Here is a 22,410-nt window from a genome sequence, read left to right as displayed (position 1 = left end):
CCTAGTAGGTGGAAGGAGCGTGGGCCTGGGAGTTGGAAGATGTGGGTTCTAATCCCGGCTCCACCATTTTCCTGCTGTGTATCCTTGGCAAGTCACTTCACTTCTCTGGACCCTAGTTTCCTCATCTTTAAAATGGTGATTCAATACCTGTTATACCTTCCCACTAGACTGTGAGCCCCATGTGAAGCAGGTACTTTGTCTGAGCCGATTATCTTGACTCTACCACAGTGCTTGGAACAAGCTAGGTTATTACCAAATACCACAATTATTGTTACCTGCTAAGAACCCTGAACACTAGAAATGATGAGGAAAAACCAAAGGTTCAATCCAAAGACTTGCAGTTACTAACAAGTAGACAACTAATAGCTATATTTTTTTTACCAAAAAGAAAGATTATTTTCATGCTACTGTAACTCTTCAATACATGACATTAAATTAGTACATCACAGCTTGAAACTGTTTAACTCACCTGGAAATATTATCCCCCAAATAGTTTGCAGAACTTAAATGTGCAGAACAAGAGTATATTCTAGAATCTGATTGGTACCTGGAATCTTTTCTAACAGTGAAGAAATTATAGTAAACCTTGAGGCAGAGATTAAACAAATAGACTAGTAGATCTTACTAAAATTCATCTAATTCTAATCAGAATTTTCTGAGACTGACATTTCCCTCTAGTCTAGGGTGAAGGAGTGTCAGAAGGGTTGAGGGGGGAGGAATGGATGAAGGGGGTGGGAGGGGAGGACTGAAAAGCAGCTACTTTCAGGCATAACATTTCCTCCTAGACATTGGCACTGATTTAGCCCTTTGGGTACAACATTAAAGGCAAAGAACCATAGAGTATACTGATAAAGTTTTCCCCGAAGTTTGTATGTCCTCAAGACAGAAGTACGTGGATATCATTATTCTATATTCATTTCAAAAAATCATCCTATTTTCTCTTTCTCATATCTAACAGCACAAAATTTAAAGATTTACAGAGTCATGCAAGGTTTATTTTACCTTTGCCTGCACCTAGAGAAGGTGGTAGAATACCAGCTTTAATAGAGGAAAATAGAAGGACATATATGATTAGATGCCAAACAGAGCATGTAGTTATATATATATATATATATATACATATATAAAATATATATCAAATTTTAATATAAGTTAAAAATTAGAAGTGTATTACATATCGACTTCTGGTCTCCATATCACTGATAATCAAACCTAAAGTTCATGTATTGATTGTAATATATTATTTAAATGCTAACTAAAATATGCTTTAGGCCAGGCTATGGATGATTAAAATGAATTTATCATGGAGAAAAGCCAAACATTTATAATATCTGTGAAAAATATCATTTAATTATTAGTGATTTAAAGACACTGAGAAATATTAAGGGTACCATGCTTTAGATACTTTGATTTCTCAAGTATTTGCAAGAATTGGTCCATAAAAAGTCAGAAAGACTTAAGTAAGTGCAGTGAAAATTACAAAGTTTACCAATGATCCCCTTCTTGCTATTACCATTGTCAGTGCTGTGTTGCTTCCTTTGTCCTAGATACAATACATTCGTTTTTCTTAAGTAATGAAAATTGGCAAATTTTTCTGGGAATACATTCATTAATGCTTTCATTAATTATTTTAAGGGGCATAAAATAAGAAGCAAATACAATTTTTCATAAGTATATACTTCCTCATAAAGAAAGAAAAAGTGTGCATTTATTTTAGGGCAGCTTAGCGAAATGTTAATGAATGTGAAGACTCCTTCATACATACCCATCTTACCTTCATCCATAGTTGTTACAGCTTCCTCTGTTATTTGGTTTCCAGAACCCACTGATGTTTGTGCAGAGAAATAAAACTTATACCGTGTGCTGCAATTTAATTGTTTTAAAATGAAGCTGGTCTCGTTGGCTGGAATTTCTACCTCTATCAAAGGGCCTAGTTCATGTGTGCCATTAACTGTGATGGAAAAAAAACTAGTCAGTATTAATTATCGCAACTTCTCCACCTGCACCCCTGACTCCATCCCATCACACTTATCGAAGTGCTTGCTCCCTCCCTTTTTCCCTTCCTGATCGCCATCTTCAATTGTTGACTCTCCACTGGCTTCTTCCCCGCTGCTTTCAAACATGCTCATGTCTCCTCTGCCCTAAAAAAAACCCTCCCTTGAGCCCACGGCTCCCTCCACTTATCACCCCATCTCCCTCCTACCATTCCTTTTCCAACTCCTTGAGTCAGTTGTCTACCCAAGCCGTCTTCACTTCCTCTCCTCCAATTCTCTCCTTCACCCCCTCCAATATGGCTTCTGCTCCCTTCGCTACACAGAAACTGCTCTCTCAAAGTTCACCAGTGATTCTCTTCTTGCCGTACCCAGGGAGCCGTACTCCATCTTAATCCTCCCTAACCTCTCAGCTGCTTTCAACACTGATGACAACCTCCTTCTCCTGGAAACATTGTCCAACCTCGGCTTCACTGACACAGACCTCTCCTGGTTATCCTCCTACCTCTCTGGATGCTCCTCCTCAGTCTCTTTGGCAGATGCCTCCTCTGCCTCCCACCTCCTAACTGTGGGAGTCCCTCAGAGCTCAGTTCTGTATCCTCTTCTAATCTCCATCTCCATCCATTCCCTTGCAGAAGTCATTCACTCACATGGCTTCAACAACCACTTCTATGTGGATGATTCCCAACTATACATCTCGAGCCCTTATCTCTTTCCTCTGCAGTCTCTCATTTCCTCCTGCCTTCAGAACATCTCTACTTGGATGTCCCACCAACACCTCAAACCTAACATGTCCAAAACAGAACTCCTTATCTTCCCACCCAAACCTTGTCCTCCCCTGACTTTCCAATCATTATAGGCAGCACTACTATCCTTCCTGACTCACAGGCCCGTAAACCTGGCATTACTTGCAACTCATCTCTCTCATTCAACCCACATATTCAATCTGTCATGAAATCCTATTGGTTTGACCTTCACAACATCAATAAAATCCACCATTTCCTCTCCATCCAAGCTGCTACCATGGTAATCCAAACACTTATCCTCTCCCGCCTTGATGACTGTATCAGCCTCCTTGCTGACCTGCCAGCCTCCTGTCTCTACCCACTCCAGTCCAATCTTCACTCTTCTTCCCAGATCATTATTCTACAGAAACGTTCGGTCCATGTTTCCCCACTCCTCAAGAACCTCTAGTGGTTGCCCATCCACCACCACATCAAACAGAAACTCCTTACCATTGGCTTTAAAACATTCAATCACTTTTTCCCCTCCTACCTTACCTTGCTGCTTTCCTATTAGAACCCAACCTGCACACTTTCCTCCTCTAATGCCAATCTACCAACTGTACCTTGATCTAGCTGCCGACCTCTTGCCCATGTTCTGCCTGTGGCCTGGAATGTTCTCCCTCTTGATATCTGACAGATGACCACTCTCCCCACCCTTCAAAGCCTTATTGAAAGCACATCTCCTCCAAGAGGCCTTTCATGACTAAGCCCTCATTTCCTCTTCTCCCGCTCCCTTCTGCATCACCCTTGCACTTGGATTTGCACCTTTCATTCACCACTTACTCAGCCACACAGCATTTATGTACATATCATTAATTAATTTATTCATATTAGTGCCAGTCTCCCCCTCTAGACTGTAAGCTCATTTTAGCTAGGGAATGTGTCTACCAACTCTCTGTATAATATCACAAGCAGTTAGTACAGTGCTCTGCACACAGGAAGCACTAAATAAATATGATTGATTAGAAACTCTGTCAGTACAAACAATAGCATTCCTCTGAAATCTTTAAAGCAGCTCTAAGGGCTATATTTTTACATCCAAGAAATTCAATATATGCAATATCAAAATCAGCTTGATAAACATTAGGTAATGATAAAATAATCCCAATGTGTATTTTAAAGTTCTAATCCCAGCTCTGCCACTTGTCTTCTATAATAATAACAATAGTGATGATGGTATTTGTTAAGCGCTTACTATGTGCAAAGCTGCGGTGCGGGGGGAGGATACAAGGTGATCAGGTTGCCCCATGTGGGGTTTACAGTCTTAATCCCCATTTTACAGATGAGGTAACTGAGGCACAGAAAAGTTAAGTGACTTGCCCAAAGTCACACAGCTGAGAAGTGGCAGAGCCAGGATCGGAACCCATGACCTCTGACTCCCAAGCCTGGGAGTCTTTCCACTCTCTTTCCACTGAGCCACACTGTTTTTATGTGACCCTGGGCAAGTCACTGCACTTCTCTAAACCTCAATTACCTCATCTGTAAAATTGGGATTAAGCCTGTGAGCCCATGAACTGTATCCAACTTGATTAGCTTAGATCTAACTCAGTGCTTAGTACAGTGCCTTGCACAAAATAAGTGCTTAACAAATACCATTTAAAAAAGGCTCTTTCTAGTTCATTTCTGCAATTGATGTTCTTGCTTGGCATGGAGTGATGTCTATTTTATTACTAGTGGAAAAGATCAAGGGATTAGATATGGAAGATCTGGTTTCTAATCCTAGATCTGCCAATACATTATTGGTTTTCCTCAGACAAGTCATTTAAATCTCTTTGTGCCTCAGTTTCCTCATATGTAAAATAGCATTAAATTAGCTGCTCTCTCTATGACTCTGAAATTTGTATAGGACAGGGACGGTGTCTGATATGACCATTTTTTTATCTTCCTAACATTTGGCACAGCATTTGGAATCATAGTGCTTAATAAATTGTAATACATTCTTTCTTTTTAATTTTCATTTTCCCATACCATAAAATGTATATAAATCTAGATACATTCATTTGAGAAATTTTTCTCTACAGTTTGGTGTCAATTCGTGTTTGTTGCCACCCAGCCCCTTATGTATGAATTTACATACTTCAAAGTATGAGAGGATTAGGTTTACAAAAACCAGGAGATAGCAAAATAGTCAAAATTTTATTGTTTGAAAATGACATTCCCAACTTTACTATTTCCTTCTTATCTATCTGACTTAATTTAATTGAATTTTATTATTTGAATAAATGGTGGCACTATAAAACTATCTGTAGTGTCCTGTTGGCAAGATCTTTGAGTTAAGGAATCTATAAATATTGAGCATGCTTTGGCACAACTGTTTTCTGTTTTAACTGTGAGGTAATCAAACTCCAATCATTCTCTATATCAGCAGTTGCATGAAGAAAAACAATATTAAATTACAATAGACTCTAAAATAATAGAGAGTCAGCAGGGAAGTCAGTGAGGATAGAATTGTATTCCCACTTCCTCCTGTCAATTAGCTTACTTGGTTGATACTTCAGGGTGTAAGCGGTCAAGATGCCATTTGGGTGGTTGGGTGGATCCCATGCCAAAGTTAAAGAGTCGAGCGTCGGATTAATAATCTTCAGAAAGGAAGGAGCACTGGGAACTTAAAATGAGAACAATATTATGAATATAAAGAATTTTCTCCAGCATGACATGAAATCATACTATTTTCCTACACATACTAGGGTTTGATATCCATATACAATACAATGACCCTAACCAGTACTAAACAATAGCAATGAAGAAAAACTACAAATACAGTTGTATCAGAGGAAACTGCAACAGTTTCATACATCTCCCTGTACCTCCAAAACAGCTGCATAAGGATGTCTCACTGGAACCTTAAGCTCAACATGTGGAAGAGAGGAATTGGATGGCAAATTCAGTGATTTGTCATCTTCTCTCCCAATTCCTCTCTTCCACCTAAGTTTCAAACATAAATAACAAGGACCATCATCTTCCCTGCTGCTGAAGCCCATAACCCTGGCATTATCTTTGATTCTTTGGTGTAGCTAAAGCCTCCTGATTTTTCCTCTAAATTTCCTAGTTAGGCCCCCATCCTCACCATTCAAACAATCACCACCCTGATCCAGGCACCTATCATACCTCAATTTGACTACTGTTTCATCCTCATTTTATTTGTTTTATGGTATTTGTTAAATGCTTACTATGTGACAAACACTGGGGTAGATACAAGTAAATTAGGTTGAAAAAGGTCCCTGTCCTGAATGGGGCTCAAGTAGTAGAACAGGAGAACTGAGGCACAGAGAAGTTAAGTGACTTGCCCAAGACCACACAGCAAGCATTTGGCAGAGACAGGATTAGAACCCAGGTCCTCTAACTCCCAAGCCTGTGCTCTTTCCACTAGGCCATGTTGCTGCCTTCTCTCATTTCCCTGCTTCGAGTCTCTCCGCTTCCTTCACTCTACATCTTTCTAAACCTTTTTCTGCACTATCTTTCCACTCCTCAAATACTTCCAATTGTTTTCCATTCCTCTCTGCATCAAGCAGAAACTCCTGAACACTGGGTTTAAGCCATTCAATCAGCTCTCTTCCTCACCATGCACTCTGCATTCCTTTCAAGCTCACCTTCTCATTGTATCTGATTCTTGCCTCTCCCACCTCTCTGACCCCTGGCTGATGCTCTTCCTCTCCCTGGAATTCTCTCCCTCTGCAAACTGTCCTGAAGACAGCTCTCCCCATCTTGAAAGCCCATCTGAAATTCCACTTCCTCCAGGAGGATTTTCCCAATTTATTTTTCTTTTCCCCAAATTCTCTCCCCCACAACTACCATCTCAGAATTTTTACATTCACATTCCCTCACTGCATTTTTATACATACTGATTTACAAACACTACAGCTTGAGCTCTTATTTGTAAATAGGATTATATTATTAAATCCTTAGGGATAGAAATCATGTCTGTTAATTTTATCATTTTTCTCCCAATCATTAGCAGTCAATCAAGCAGTGGTATTTATCCAAAATTTATTGGGTGCAGAAGACAGTATTCATTCATTTATTCATTCAGTTGCATTTATTGAGCACATAGTGTGTGCAGAGCACTATACTAAATGCTTGGGAGAGTATAATATAACAATAAACAGACACCTTCCCTGCCTACAAAGAGCTTATAGTCTAGAGGGGGAGGGATATGTAGATAAGTGCTGTGGGGCTGGGAGGGGTGGATGAATGAAGGGAGCAAGTCAAGGTGACACAGAAAGGAGAGGGAGAAGATGAAAAGAAGGTTTAGTCAGGGAAGGCCTCTTGGTGGAGACAGTACTAAACACTTGGGAGAGTACAATACAGTAGAGTAGTAATGATATTTATTAAGTGTTTTCTGTGTGGGGAGCACTTTCCTAAGTGCTGGGAAAAAATACAGTTAGGAATTATATACAGACCCTATCCCTCTAGATCACAATCTATGAACAAGGTTGGAGGGAGGATTTAAGATAGAAATTTCAGGAGGAGTAAAACCAAATGCTTAGAACAGTACTCTGCACACAGTAAGCACTCAGCAAGTGAAGCAGTGTGGCTTAGTGGAAAGAGCACGGACTTCGGAGTCAGAGATCATGGATTCTAAGCCCAGCTCTGCCACTTGTCGGCTGTGTGACTGTGGGCAAGTCACTTAACTTCTCTGTGCCTCAGTTCCCTCATCTTTAAAATGGGGATTAAGACTGTGAGCCCCAAGTGGGACAATCTGATTACCTTGTATCTACCTCAGTGCTTAGAACAGTGCTTAACAAATATCATTAAAAAAAATACAATTGATTGTTGTGGGAGATGAGCAAGTCTAGATAGGTGGGGAGAGCTGATTGAGTGTCTTAAAGCTGATGGTAAGGAAGTTTTTTCTGATGGAGAGATGGATGAACAATCATTAGAGGATTTGAAGAAATGCTCAGATGTATGCAGAACATTTTAAAATAAAAACGATCCAGGCAGCAGAGTGAAGTATGGATTGGACTGGGGGGAGATTGGAGGTGGAGAGGTCAGCAAGTAAGCTGATGCAGCAGACGAGAGGGATATGATAAGTGTTTGGACCAGCCTGGTGGTAGTGTGAGTAGAAAAAAGAGATGTTATGAAGGGAGAGCCAACGGGATCTGGTGACAGATTGAATATGAGAGTTAAATGTGAGTCGAGGGTAATGCCAAGGTAACAGGCTTGTGAGACAGGGTGGATGGTGCTGTGGTCTTCAGTACTGGGTAATTAGAGTGGAGGAGAGGTTTTGTGCGGTAAGACAATGAGTTCCATTTTGGACATGTTAAGTTTGAAGTGTCAGTGAGGTGTCAAGGCAGGAGGAAATGATACATGAAACTAGGGCTGGAGAGGTAGATTTGGGAATCATCTGTATAGAGATGGTAATTGGAGCTGTGGGAGCAAATGAGTTCTCCAAGGGAGTGAGTGTAGATGGAGACTAGAGGGTATTGAGGGACACCCTCACTGTTAGGGTGTGGGAGGTGGAGGAGATGCCAACTGAGAAGGAGCAGACGGAGAGATCGGAGGAGAACCAGGAGCCAAGTGGCTCCACAGTGTTTCCAGGAGAAGGGGGTGGTCTGCAGCCAGTTGAGAGGTCTAGGAGTTTAAGATGGACTAGAGTTTATTGGATTTGGCAAGAAGGAGGTCACTGGTAACCTTGGAGAAGGCTGTTTTTGTGGCATGGAGTGGACAGAAGCCAAATTGCAAAGGGTCAAGGGGGGCAGAGTTTGGACAGGAATGAAAGGAGGATGATGGGGTGAAAATCGGAGGGAGCTGTGGGGTCAAGAGAGGTTTTTTTTTAGGATAGAGGCTACATAGGTATGTTTGAAAATAATGGGGAAGAAATCACTGGAGAATGGATGCAGCAGCTGAAGATGGCGGTCAGGGAGGGAAGGGTTTTAATAAGTGTTTTAATAAAGAGCAAAGGGATGGGATCAGAGGTACAGTGCACTCTACACACAGAAGTGCTTAACAAAAATTACTGATTGATATATTTCACTTTTTGAGCAAAAAAAGAGAAAGAAGCAAGGAAAAGAAAAGCAAAGTATGAAAACCCCCTAAACTAATTAAGGGATTCAGTGGCTTTTCTCACACATACCTCCTTCAGGTGTCTTAAATATCTTGTCAGGACTGGCAGGTCCCTCCCCTTTGCCATTCACAACTCTTACGTTCAAGGTATAATGGCTAAAGGGCTCTAGTCCAGGCAGCATGGCATTTGTCTTGTTCCCGCTGAATGTGAGGATTTTTTTCTCCACATGCCGCCGATTTCTCTTAAGTGAATCATCTGATTTCCAATAGTAAATCTAATTAGAGAGAAAGGAACGTGGAGAGAGGAGGGATTTTTATCGATTCAGTTCAAAAACAAAGACGCTTTATCGCTTGAAATGAAAAGGCGACATTCTAGACTTTAGCTACTACAATGGCAGGGACTGAGGCATCCAGGAAAGGAGCCTTCATAAAGTCAAGGTTGGAACTTTGAGAGACCAAGGCCCCGAATCTGTACAGATCATCAGCTGGAGAAGCAGTGTGGCTCAGTGGAAAGAGCACGGGCTTTGGAGTCAGAAGGTCATGGGTTAAAATCCTGGCTCTACCAATTGTCAGCTGTGTGACTGGGCAAGTCACTTAATTTCTCTGTACCTCAGTCACCTCATCTGTAAAATGGGGATTAAGACTGTTAGCCCCCCATGGGACAACCTGATCACCTTGTAACCTCCCCAGTGCTTAGAACAGTGCTTTGCACATAGTAAGTGCTTAATAAATGCCATTACTATTATTATTATTGTTATTTGTGGGCAAGGACGTGGACTTGAGATTCCTTCAAGCCTTTTGGATATCGGAGTGGCCTGGTCTGGGTTAGTAGGGGTAGAGTGGAAAGTTTTGATATTTGGGATCTGGGGCCAGTCCATCTGGATGCAGATTGACATCCAGGGAAGAAGTGTGGTTGCCAGCCTAGACCTGTACTGTTTCCCCTAGATCCTGTAGGCAAAAGTGGCACAATGGAAAAGCATCACACACACACACATACTTACTCTGTAGCCTTGGAGGTGCCCTCGTATACTTTTTGGAGGCACAGAGTCCCACTGCACATTGGCCAGTGTGCTGTCAATTACGTGCACCTGAACTCCACCCGGAGCTGCCATGGGTACTGTGCAGGGGAAATGAACGGAGCCGGGTTAACCTGGGATTTACGCCCTCCTTGTCCCTCTTGGCTTCACAGCCTTTTCCTGCCCCTAATCAAGTACGATTGCAAGGAGAAGTCTCAGCCTATTGATTCTGGTATTCTGCTCCCCACACAAAGGTGCTTTAATCCCTTAAGAGCATTTAGTTCGGGTATTATAAAAGGAAGCAGCACAAGTAACTTACAGTCTTCCCCCGAGTGTCCCTCAACCACAGGAGGATCTGGTGCGTATCCCAGGTCATTTAGTGCCTGTACTTTGATTAAATACGGAACAAAAGTCGGAGTGCCTGACACAATGTACTTAGATACATTTGCAACTATAACAGATGTCCATTCATCGTCACCATCTTTCTGACGCCAGCTGACTTTATACTGGAGACCTGGTCCGTTAGACTCAAAACCTTTCAACGGCTGCAATAAAAGAGAAAGAAATGGTAAGACCTTTTAGAAGGAGGATTGTATTCCCAAATTGACCCTAAACATAGTGAAATCATCTCATAAATGCACAAATAAAAGCTGTTAATTATTCTCCCTAAAAACTGGAAAAAAATGCCTGTTCCTTGTGAAATGTAATTATTATTATTATTAAAAGCTGTTAAGTCGCTTCTGATTCATAGTGACTTCATGGACATACTTTCTCCAGAACCTTATGTCCTCTGCCATAATCCGCAACCTTTCTAATGGGTCTTCCGTTATCATTATATCAATATATCAACATATGATATGTTATGATAACATATGTGTTATCATAACATATGATATGTTATGTTATCCATCTAGCTGCTCGTCTGCCTCTTCTACATTTTCCCTGGACTTTTCCTAGCATCAGTGTCTTCTCCAGAGAATTAGTCCTCCTGAGTATGTGTCCAAAATATGCTAATCTAAGTCATTTGTCCTTCCACAGACCACTTTGGTTTAATTTGCTCTAAAATCCATTTGTTTGTCTTTCTGGCAGTTCATGGTATTTGCAAAAGCCTTCTCCAACACCACATTTCAGAAGAGTCGATTTTTTTCTATCCCGTTTTTTCACTCTCCAGCTTTCAGATCCATACGTTGTCACTGGAAACACCTTAGAGTTGACAATTTGTATTTTTGTGACAATAGTTACATCAGCACATTTCATGACTATTTCCAGGCTCTTCACAGCAAGTCCTCCTAACACCGATCTTCAGTGTATTTCTCGGCTACTAATCCAAGGATTTATACCTTGTATAGAGATATGATAGTAATAATAATTATGGTATTTGTTAAGTGCTTACTGTGTGCAAAGCACTGTTCTAAAAAATGGGGTAGATACAAGGTAATCAGTTGTCCCATGTGGGGCACACAGTCTTAAATCCCCATTTTACAGATGAGGTAACTGAGGCACAGAGAAGTTAAGTGACTTGCCCAAAGTCACATAGCAGACAAGTGGCAGAGCCAGGATTAGAACCCATGACCTCTGATTCCCAAGCTTGGGCTATTTCAACTAAGCCAAACTGCTTCTTTATGTGCCTTTGGCAAAAATCTGGGTTGGAAATGGACATTTATTTTCAGTTGCAAATCAGGCTAGCAGAAAGACCCAGGCTTTGCATGGTTATAGGGAATTAAGGGGTACTGGGGGAGGAACAGATAGAGGAAGGAAACTCTGAGGAGAGATGGCAAAAGAAGGTAATCAGAGTCAGATTTTCATCCTCCCAACCTCACACAGTCCTTCAAGAGGCCTTCCCAGACTAAGCCTCACTTTTCCTCATCTCCCACTCCCTTCTGCGATGCCCTGACTTCCTCCCTTTTCTTTTCCCCACTCTCCCAGCCCCAGAGCACTTATGTATATATCTGGAATTTTATTTATTTGTTTTGATGTCTGTCACCCCATCCTCTAGACTGTGAGCTCATTGTGAGAGGGATTGTCACTCTGAATTGTTAAATTGTACTTTCCCAAGCACTTATTGCAGTCCTCTGTACACAGTAGGTGCTTAATTCATTCATTCATTCATTCAATCGTATTTATTGAGCGCTTACTGTGTGCAGAACACTGTACTAAGCACTTGGGAAGTACAAGTTTGCAACATATAGAGATGGTCCCTACCCAACAACAGGCTCACAGTCTAGAAGGAATTATCGTATTTGCTCTAAGCGCTGGGGGAGATAAAAGGTAATCAGGTTGTCCCACGTGGGGCTCACAGTCTTAATCCCCATTTTACAGATGAGGGAACTGAGGCCCAGAGAAGTGAAGTGACTTGCCCAAATTCACACAGCAGACAAGTGGCGGAGTCGGGATTAGAACCCATGACCTCTGACTCCCAAGCCTGTGCTCTTTCCACGGAGCCACGCTGCTTCTCTAAGAACAAATAATATATGCTTAATAAGTACGATTGAATTAATGAATGTGCTGCTTTGTTTGGGAACATACAAAACCTCAGATTCTCTCAGACACTTGTCCTCACTCATGGACTGATCTACCTGTCTACTGAAATGGACATCCTTTGAGCAGAGTGGAGCACAGCAGCTGCAGCAGCACAGCAGGAGAAGGCATGAAGAACTACAGTTGGATACATGTGACTGTGGTTGACTTTTTGGATACATGTGACTGTGGTTGACTTTTTCTCTCCTTGCAGTTGCTGTTTCACCAGGCTGGGCTCCTTGCCACCACCATTACCACCACCACATCCTTGGCTTTATGGCAGGAAGCGGTGACAACTTTGGAGATGGCTACCGCTAGTTTCTCTTACCTTCTGTTGCTGGTACAGCTCAGGACCAGCGGTACTTTTTATCCAGTGCTTAGAACAGTGCCTTGCACATAGTAAGCGCTTAACAAATGCCATCATCGTGTCAAGGCAAGAGTGGATGTATGTGTGTACGTGTGTCCCAGAATGGGTGTGGTTTGGCTGCCCCCTGCACTAAGGAAGGAAAGAGAAGCTGATGATCAGCCATCTTTTCCAGGATTTTAGTCTGCGGCACTCTGGCAAGATATGGAATGAAAACTGAGGCTATAGTAGCCACCGATTAATGATTCTCTTCACGGGTGTCTGGGTAATCTGACGCATGACGATAGCCTGACAGCTCAAATTTAAACTTGCTCTCCTTACCTCATAAATTCTGACCCTGTGAATGACAGTGAGCCCACTGTTGGATAGGGACTGTCTCTATATGTTGCCAACTTGTACTTCCCAAGCGCTTAGTACAGTGCTCTGCACACAGTAAGCACTCAATAAATGCGACTGAATGAATGACAGAGACTGTGTGCCTCTAGAAGCACTTAATAAATGCCATAATAATATTTTTCATTCTTATTTATTAATTAATTTTGAGCATAAATGCTTTGCATGGACTGCCATTGCCACAGTGGTTGTTGTTGGAATAAACCATAAATAATTTAACTAATCAACATGAAGCATGAAGACCCTTGATTTACAAAGTCCAAGTTCAGACGGCATAGGTTGACAAGTTTCCTCTTTTGTATACATTTTTGAGAAGCAGCGTGGCTCAGTGGAAAGAGCACGAACTTTGGAGTCATAGGTCATGGGTTCAAATCCCAGCTCCACCAATTGTCAGCTGTGTGACTGGGGTAAGTCACTTCACTTCTCTGTGCCTCAGTTACCTCATCTGTAAAATGGGGATTAAGACTGTGAGCCCCATGTGGGACAACCTGATCATCTTGTAACCTCCCCAGCGCTTAGAACACTACTTGCACATAGTAAGCGCTTAATAAACGCCATCATTATTATTATTATTTAAGACTCATTAAAGACAATGTATGTTCACAAGATAAGAATCTCAAGAAAGTCATGTTGACATTTAAAGTCAATTTATGTTTTCAAGATTAAAAACATAAATATATACTTTCATCCTGGGCCTCACTCTCAACCTGCTTGGCAAGAGTAGGGCCAGGAATTTAAGCAGTGGCAGAGCAGAGTCTCCAAAAATTTTAGATAGTCCGCACAGGTGCCCTTTAGCATCGGACATGTTGGACTATGTACTTTTCTGTTGGCTTGTATGTTGTTTTGTGTTTGTATGATTTCATATTTCCTGTTATTTATGTTCCCGAACACTGCCCCTTCCTATTTTCACACTGTAAGCCCCAGAAGTTCAGGGACTTTCCTTTTTAAATATGCCCATCTGAAAAAAAAACACCCTGAACCCCACGGCACCCTTCAGTTATCGTCCCATCTCCCTCTTACCCTTCCTTTCCAGTCTCCTAGAATGAGCTGTCTACATTGGCTGCCTCCAATTCCTCCCCTCCACTTCTCTCCTCGACACCCTCCAAGCTGGAATTTGCTCCTTTCCCTTCACAAAAACCGCCCTCCCTAAGGTCACCAATGACCTCCTTCTTGCCAAATCCAACAGCTTCTATTTCGTTCTAATTCTCTTAGACCTTTCAGCTGCCTTCAACATTGTAGACCACACCTTCTTTGGAAAACACCATCTAGCATCCACTTCACTGACCCTGCCCTCTCCTTGTTCTCCTTCTATCCATCCGGCTGCTCTTCCTCAGTCTATTTTGCCAGTTACTCTTCTGTTTCCCAACCCCTTACTGTGGGGGTCCCTCAAGGCTCGGTTCTGAGTCCCCTTCTATTCTCCATCTATACCCACCTCCTTAAAGCACTCATTTTTAGACTGTGAGCCCACTGTTGGGTAGGGACTGTCTCTATATGTTGCCAATTTGTACTTCCCAAGCGCTTAGTACAGTGCTCTGCACATAGTAAGCGCTCAATAAATACGATTGATGATGATGATTTGCTCCCATGGCCTTGACTACCATTTCTATGCAGATGATTCCCCAATCTACCTCTCCAGTCCTGACCTCTCTCCTTTTCTGCAGTCTCATATTTCCTCCTGTATTCAGAGCGCCGCTATTTGGATGCGCCAACGACACCTTATATATAACATATCCGAAACAAAACTTCTCATCTTTCCATTTAAACCCTGTCTTCCTACTAACTTTCCATCACTGCAGACAGCACCATGACAGAAGCAGCGTGTCCTAGTGGCAAAAGCACTTCTAAACTGTGAGCCCGTTGTTGGGTAGGGACCGTCTCTATATGTTTCCAACTTGTACTTCCCAAGCACTTAGTACAGTGCTCTGCACACAGTAAGTGCTCAATGAATATGACTGACTGAATGAATGAATGAAAAGCACAGGCTTGGGAGTCAGAGGGCCTGGGTTCTAATGCCAGGTCTGCCAAATGTTTGCTGTGTGGTCTTGGACAAGTCACTTAACTTTTTTTGTGTCTCAGTTTTCCTGATCTCCCTCCTATTTAGACTCTGAGCCCCATGAGGGACAGGGACTGTGTCCAAAGCAATTCACTTGTATCTACCCCAGTGCTTAGAACAGTGTTTGACACATAGCACCTAACAAGTGCTATTAAAAAAAAAAAGTGTGCCACCATTCTCCCCTTCTCACAAAGCCTGCAACTTTGGCATTAGCCTTTACTCATCTCTCCCATTTAATCCACATATTCAGTCTGTCCCCAAATCCCATTGGCTCTACCTTCACAACAAGCCTAGAATCTCTCCCTTCCTTTCCATCCAAATTGCTACCATGTTGGTTCAATCACTTTTCATACCCTGTCTTGGGAAGCAGCTTGGTGTAGTGGAGAAAGCAGGGGCCCGGGAGTCAGAAGGTCATGGGTTCTAATCCTTGCTCCGCCACTTTTCTGCTGTGTGACCTTGGGCAAGTCACTTCACTTCTCTGTGCCTCAGTTACCTCATTTGTAAAATGGTGATCAAAACTGTGAGCCCCTCATGGGACAGGGACTGTGTCCAACCCGATTTGTTTGTATCCATCCCAGCGATTAGTACAATGCCTGGGACATAGTAAGCACTTGACAAATTCCATAATTATTATTATTACTGCTTTCCTGCTTGCTGACCTCCCTGCCTCCCAGAACTTTCCCCATTCAAGTCCTTATTTCACTCCGCTGCCCAAATCATTTTCTAAAACAAGGCTCACTCTACATCCCCCAAATCTTCAAGGCCCTCCAATTTTTTTATGATATTTGGTGCCAGGCACTGCACTAAGCACTGGGCTAGACACCAGGTTGGACACAGTCCATGTCCCATGTGGGGTTCACAGTCTCAATCCCCATTTTACAGATGAGGTAACTGAGGCACAGGAAAATGAAGTTTCCATCCATCTCTGTATCAAACACAGATACCACAACTCAGTCCACACACTTTGCTCCTCCAACACCATCTTGGTGAGGGAGCCCCCCTGCTCATGTTGCATTTAGTTCTCCCTCTGACACGCTGATCTATTCCAGCTCCTGACCGAGCACAAGCTAAGTTGGTCCCCAGTGGCAAGAAGAGAGTGGTATGGTTTTCCCACTTCCCAGTGCAATATTCCAGAAGGACACATCCACTGCAGTGGGGTATATTTCACTGCGGGGAGAGGAAGAGGGAGAGGTCCCTAAACACTTCTGGATACTCATCAAAGTATTGAAAACACTATGAAAAACAAAATTTTTTCTGAGTTAAATAGAATCTGAAGTGTGTTTTTTATGTAGATTCATTCATTCAATCATATTTATTGAGTGCTTAGTACAGAGCACTGTACTAAGTGCTAGGAAAGTAGATGTCAGCAATGGAGAAAATCCCTGCCCACATCGGGCTTACAGTTTAGAAGGGGGAAGACAGACATCAAAATAAGAAAACAGGCAGCAGTGGCATCAACATAAACATAATTATAGCTATATGCACTTCAAAACAAGTAAACATGCATTAATATAAATAAATAGAATTATAGCTATATACATATATACACACACACACACAAGTGATATGGGGTTGGGAGCGGGTGTAGAGCAAAGGGACAGATTGGGGTGATCGGGAGAGGAGGGGGAGCTGAGGAAAAGGGGGGCTTAGTCTGGGATCTGTTGTTCCAAACATGACTACTCCTATACTTTAAACAGGGAAATGGATGTTGAGCAACTCACCTTCCATGTAATCACCAAATTATCAGGTTCAGATCCAATCCCTTCAACAGCAGAAGGGTTTTCATCTGGCTCTAAAAATTACACAATCACAGTTGAACAAACCCTAGTAGGTGATTTTTTCCAATAATCTCACACACACACACATTCACACACACACCCCCGCCCCCCAGTCCCAATTTCAGCCCATCTGAAATCAAGACTGTTGTCTCTCTGCTGTAGTAGTCTCCCACCTGTCCACAAATCAATCTCCAGTACTTACCTGCGGCTTTAGTCATATACGAATCAGATGGTTCGCTGGGAAGGCTCCTCCCAATACTGTTGACAGCAATGACACGGAAAGAATAGTTCACATATGGAGAGAGTTTCAACTGTGCCGTTGTCTGTGTTCCAGGAACATCGGTTTGGAAATACCACACCCCAGGTTCATTCATTGCATCTTCATACTCGATGATGAACTCTAGTAGAAAACAACCAAAAGACACAGTGAATTTAAGTTAAGGAGTTTGTGCGGAGGATTGTTATCAGGGGAGAGATTCCCACTAATGAGCAAGTCTACGTATGGTAGCAGAGTTTTCAAACTTCCGGAAAAGTTTCATATAGGAGTCAATTAATTGCATTTCTTTCAATATTATTAAAACCCACAGACTTCCACTCCTGGTCTCCAGCTATGTGCTTATTCCAGTTTTAAGTTCAAAAAAATGACATGATCCACATATCTTTCTAATAGGCCCTAGTACATGAGTTTTTCATTTTTATTCTTTGCTATAGCTGTACATTATAGGGTATGCATTTTACAATATCATCAATGCCACTTCTACTAGCTCAAAACCCTTCGTCTTTCTACAGCATAAAAGGATTCTGGGAAAATAGTGCCTTCCTTGACTATTTTTTAATGGTATTTGTCAAGTTTGCCACAGATATTGCTCTCCCCAACTTCAAAGCCTTACTGAGGGAACATCTTCTCCAGGAAGCCTTCCCTGACTGAGTCCTCCTCTCCTCTTCTCCCACTCCCTCTGAACCACTCATACTTGCTCTTTCATTCATCCTGCCTCCCTTTCCCAAGGCAAATATGCATATATCTGTAATTTAATTATTTTTTATCCATTTATTTATTTATATTAATGTCTGCCTTCCCTCTAGACTGTGAGCTTGTTGTGGGCAGGCAATGTGATGTTAAATTGTACTCTCCCAAGCACTTAGTAAAGTGCTTTCCAACAGTAAGCGCTCAATAAATACGGTTAATAATAATAACAGTGAGTGCTTACTAGCTGCTGGGCACATACTGTAGGGCTTGGCACTGCTTTCTCTTTTACCTCTGCCTCCAGTTCCTTATAATAATAATGATGGCTTTTGTTAAGCGCTTACTATGTGCCAAGCACTGCTCTAAGCGCTGGGGGAGAAACAAGGTAATCAGATTGTCCCATGTGGGGCTCACATTCTTAATCCCCATTTTACAGATGAGGTAAACATCTGTAAACGTTTTACAGTTACAGGTAACTGAGGCACAGAGAAGGTAGGAGACTTGTCCAAAGTCACACAGCTGACTAGTGCCGGAGCCTGGATTAGAACCCACGACCTCTGGCTCCCAAGCCCGTGCTCTTTCCACTGAGCCACGTTACTTCTCTTAAACTACTTCCAGTTCTCATGAAACCTTCTTTATAAACAAACCTTTCTTGATAGCAATACACCATTCTGGCCTGCCCTTGGCAATTCACTCCCAGTTTTCAACTGTTTGGGGCCTTTTTTTTTAATCGGGCCCTAAAATGATTCCTTTGTTTTCTTTCTATCAGTATAGAATTTCAGCTCTCCCAACAGCAGCTCTTTGGGTATCTTGTTGTCATTTCCTCTCTTCATAAGTCCCTATGTAGCTCTAGTGAGGGGAATGAGATCTTCAGCACTGACTGATTACTAAGATTGCACACTCCATGTGGTATTCACTCATTCAATCATATTTATTGAGTGCTGTGTGCAGAGCACTGTACTAAGCACTTGGAAAGTATAATTCAGCAATAACGAGAGACAATCCCTGCCCGGCATCCTGGACAGGGGCAAGGTTGAGGTAGAGGCAGGGAGGGATGTTTTCTCCCTATATATTGTTCTTGGCACCCACATAGGGTGCCAGTTCTCAGAGGAAATTCTGGAGAAGAACTCTGTATTTAGAAAAAAGAAAAAGAAAACCAAAGTTCTTTTTTTCCTTCCCCTTCCAAGTTCACCACCCCCAGAGGTGATAAAAACACGTCACATTTCCCCACACAATGGCATGTCAGAATCCTACCGGATTCGCTGCACCAAAGACTTCTGGCAGGAAATAAAGTAGTAAACCATTTCAACATTATAAACTTAGAATCAGCTACTTTATAATTCTAATTTTTTGAATGAAACCTACTTATCAAAGGACTGTTGTTATCATCTCCTGGTATCCATGTCAGCTGAATACTTCTTTCTAGACGACTTGTCAATTCTAAATCAAAGGGTGGATTAGGTTGATCTGTTGGCCAAACAAACATTATGAAGATAATTTTCAGTATCTGCATCCATTTCTGCCCATTTCTCCTCTTTACAGAAGAGGGCAGGTAGAAATTTCAAAAGCATATCATCATTCAGGATCAGTTGGCATGCAACTACAATGAAATGGAAATAATGGAAATAATGGAAATTTCTGGGAAGATACAAATATTAAATGACTTCTTGTGGGAAAAAGACACAGAACCTTTTGTGTGATACATAGGCTTTTTCAAATTATGAAAAGCAATACGAACGTGAATCTAAAAATCAAGTTTCATTTCTAATAAATAGAAACAAAGATCAGAGCCATTCTATATAAATTTTTACTGACTCATAATAAGGGTCACTTGCATGTCTGGTTCTAACACCTACTGGACATTTATGTCAGATTTTCTGGATGCTTTAACTCAGACCGCCAGGAGTTTTTACTCTTTAATAAATGTATTGACTAGCCCCTGGGAGGGCATTAACATTAGAGCACTTATTGAAGCCTCTATCTCCTTTCAAAAGAGGGAGGGAAGGACTCAGCCTCAGGGAAAAGAGAAACCATTCATCAATAAGGATTTTGTTTGTCAACAGTGCAAAAGCTAAGATACCAGAAAATGAGAGAATTTATTCAGTAAAATGTAGCTTGCAAATTTAAAACCAAAGTTGTATAGGACTCAAAATTTGTTTTGCTTTTCATGCACTGAGTTGAGAGAGGTGTCTTTAAGGTTAACAGATGTACCTTACTTATATATGTGATAAGATATTTCTGGATATATTTCCAGATTTCCAAAGAATTATACATTAGGGATATGTGGTTATGAAAATTGTCTGGGTTGAGTGTTAAAATAAAGGCACTTAAATAACCCTAAAAAACAGATTTTTAACAAAATTATTGTTTCTTCCACAAGGGAACTCAGATACTGATTACTGAAGAGAAATGAAAAAAATTGGTATAGCTATTTCCGAATTGTTTTCTGTAGTAAAATATAAATTTTCAGTACTGTGGTATTTATAATGATTTTAAACAATTGAATGCATTTAAAAAATATCCATGAAACATTTATGAAAGCTTTACATGACCTTAAGAAAGGCACTTAACTGTAGCAAGAAAAAAAACTAAATGCTTTTAGATGTATATGAATGATCAAAAATAATGGGGAGACTTTACAAAGACCTCTTCTCCAAGGACCTGACATAGCCTGATGCAGAGAAAAGCAATGATTGCTCAATTGGCAAAAGTGAAATATGTTCATAAGGACTGAATGTTAGTTTACCGTAAATAGGAGCTGGAGTTGGGGTGGGAGCTGCAAAGGACATTGACATAAAGGATTTAATCAATGTTAGTAATCAAGAAAAACACAATTTTGTAAGCAGACAAAGATTACATTCAATAGACAATATAAAGTAAAGCACAGAAATTATTTATAGACAATTACAGTAACTAATCATGCATTAAGCGATTAGATCCTAATTTTGCTTGAGGTCATTTACATTTTAGCACAGGGCTTGTTACAGAATCTGCACACAATTATCTTTAATTTACTCCAAGAGTTCACATCATGTTTCTCATTTATTAAGTTTTGAAAATAAACCCTGTAGCTAACTAGACTGTAGGCATCATCTCAATGACATGCATATCTGCCATCTAGGATTTTTGACTGGAATGAATACGGTTAGGGAGCAGATGTCTACAGGTTTCACTTCTATGAGACTTAATAATAATAATCAAGCTACACTGCATTTGCCTTACAGCATTTGAAAATATTCTTACCAACGACTGTAAGAGCCGCACTTGCAGAAACCTTGTCCAGAGAAGTATTAGCGATACAAGTGTAGGTCCCATCATCTCGATCAGTGATGTTTCTTATAACCAAATGGTCTTTATCAAAAATGAATCTGTAAGGACAATGTATTTAATTAAAAAGTCAGGTTAGAATCCATTATTTAATTATGACGTATGAAGGCTTCCTGAAGATCTTTCATTTTACCAACATGGGACTTTCAGTATATCCCAAGACTAGCCAGGGACACCGGGAAGCAGTGTGGCATCGTAGTAAGAGGACTTGGGTTCTAATCTCAGCTCCACTGCTTGTCTGCTGTATGACCTTGGCCAAGTCGTTTATTTTCTCTGTGCTCAGTTTCCTGAACTGTAAAATGGGGATGAAATTCTATCAATTAATAGTATTTATTGAACGCTTACTGTGTGCAGAGAACTTGGGAGAGTTCAATACAACTGAGCTATTACACATATTCCCTGCCCACCAGGAGCTTACAGTTGAGTGGGAGATTTCACTATGCTACCTTACTCAGTGTACCCCGATCTCATATATCTTGCCATTGACACTTTTCCCATGTCCTCCTTCTGATCTGGAACTCCTTCCCCTACCATATATGACAGACCACCACTCTCCCCACCTTCAAAGCATTATAAGGTCACATATCCAGCATGGCTCAGAGGAAAGAGCCTGGGCTGTGGAGTCGGAGGTCATGGGTTCAAATCCTGGCTCTGCCAACTGTCAGCGGTGTGACTTTGGACAAGTCACTTAACTTCTCTGGGCCTCAGTTCCCTCATCTGTAAAATGGGGATGAAGACTGTGAGCACCCCCTGTGGGACAACCTGATCATCTTGTAACCTCCCCAGCGCTTAGAACAGTGCTTTGCACATAGTAAGCGCTTAATAAATGCCATCATTATTATTATTATTCTATCCAAGAGGTTTTTCCCAATTAAATGCTTTTCCCCGGCTTCCTCTGCCTTCAGCATCATCTATGCACTTGGATCTATGACCTTTGGGAATTGGACATTTGCCCCACCAACAGCCCCATGGCACTTATGTTCATATCTATAAATTATGTATTATAAGTTACTTATATTAATGTCTTTCTCCCCCTCTAGACTGTACGCTCACTGAGGACAGAGAACATGTCTACCAAGAGCACAATAAGTACCACTGACAATGATAATGATGAGACAGACATAAATTCTGGATATGAACATAAGTGCTGTGGTGCTGAGAGTGGAATGCATATCAAGTGCTAAAAGGGTACAGATCCATGTGTATAGATGCTACAGAA

The 22,410-nt window shown here is 41.4% G+C and overlaps 1 protein-coding gene across 37 annotated transcripts in view; it reads right to left on the bottom strand.

Annotated features, from left to right (window-relative positions):
• The window catches only part of NRCAM (neuronal cell adhesion molecule), a 235,903-nt gene that overhangs the window by 29,581 nt on the left and 183,912 nt on the right, over positions 1-22,410 (bottom strand). For 10 of the 37 annotated variants that reach the window (XM_038752542.1, XM_038752547.1, XM_038752548.1 and 7 more), the window contains 11 exons: positions 21,108-21,232; positions 20,611-20,640; positions 19,230-19,331; positions 17,103-17,300; positions 16,844-16,914; positions 10,115-10,340; positions 9,781-9,896; positions 8,850-9,054; positions 5,259-5,381; positions 1,766-1,951; positions 1,003-1,038 (listed from right to left, as the gene is read on the bottom strand). In XM_038752542.1, the coding sequence (XP_038608470.1) occupies positions 1,003-1,038; positions 1,766-1,951; positions 5,259-5,381; positions 8,850-9,054; positions 9,781-9,896; positions 10,115-10,340; positions 16,844-16,914; positions 17,103-17,300; positions 19,230-19,331; positions 20,611-20,640; positions 21,108-21,232 (1,418 nt within the window). The remainder of the gene's footprint in view (positions 1-1,002; positions 1,039-1,765; positions 1,952-5,258; positions 5,382-8,849; positions 9,055-9,780; positions 9,897-10,114; positions 10,341-16,843; positions 16,915-17,102; positions 17,301-19,229; positions 19,332-20,610; positions 20,641-21,107; positions 21,233-22,410) is intronic. The other 27 variants (XM_038752553.1, XM_038752556.1, XM_038752566.1 and 24 more) reach the window with 6 other exon arrangements.

This window comes from Tachyglossus aculeatus, chromosome 10, assembly GCF_015852505.1.
Source record: "Tachyglossus aculeatus isolate mTacAcu1 chromosome 10, mTacAcu1.pri, whole genome shotgun sequence".
Lineage (NCBI taxonomy): Eukaryota > Metazoa > Chordata > Mammalia > Monotremata > Tachyglossidae > Tachyglossus > Tachyglossus aculeatus.
Note: the sequence above shows the minus strand (reverse complement) of the source record. Positions and strands in the feature narration are given on the sequence as shown.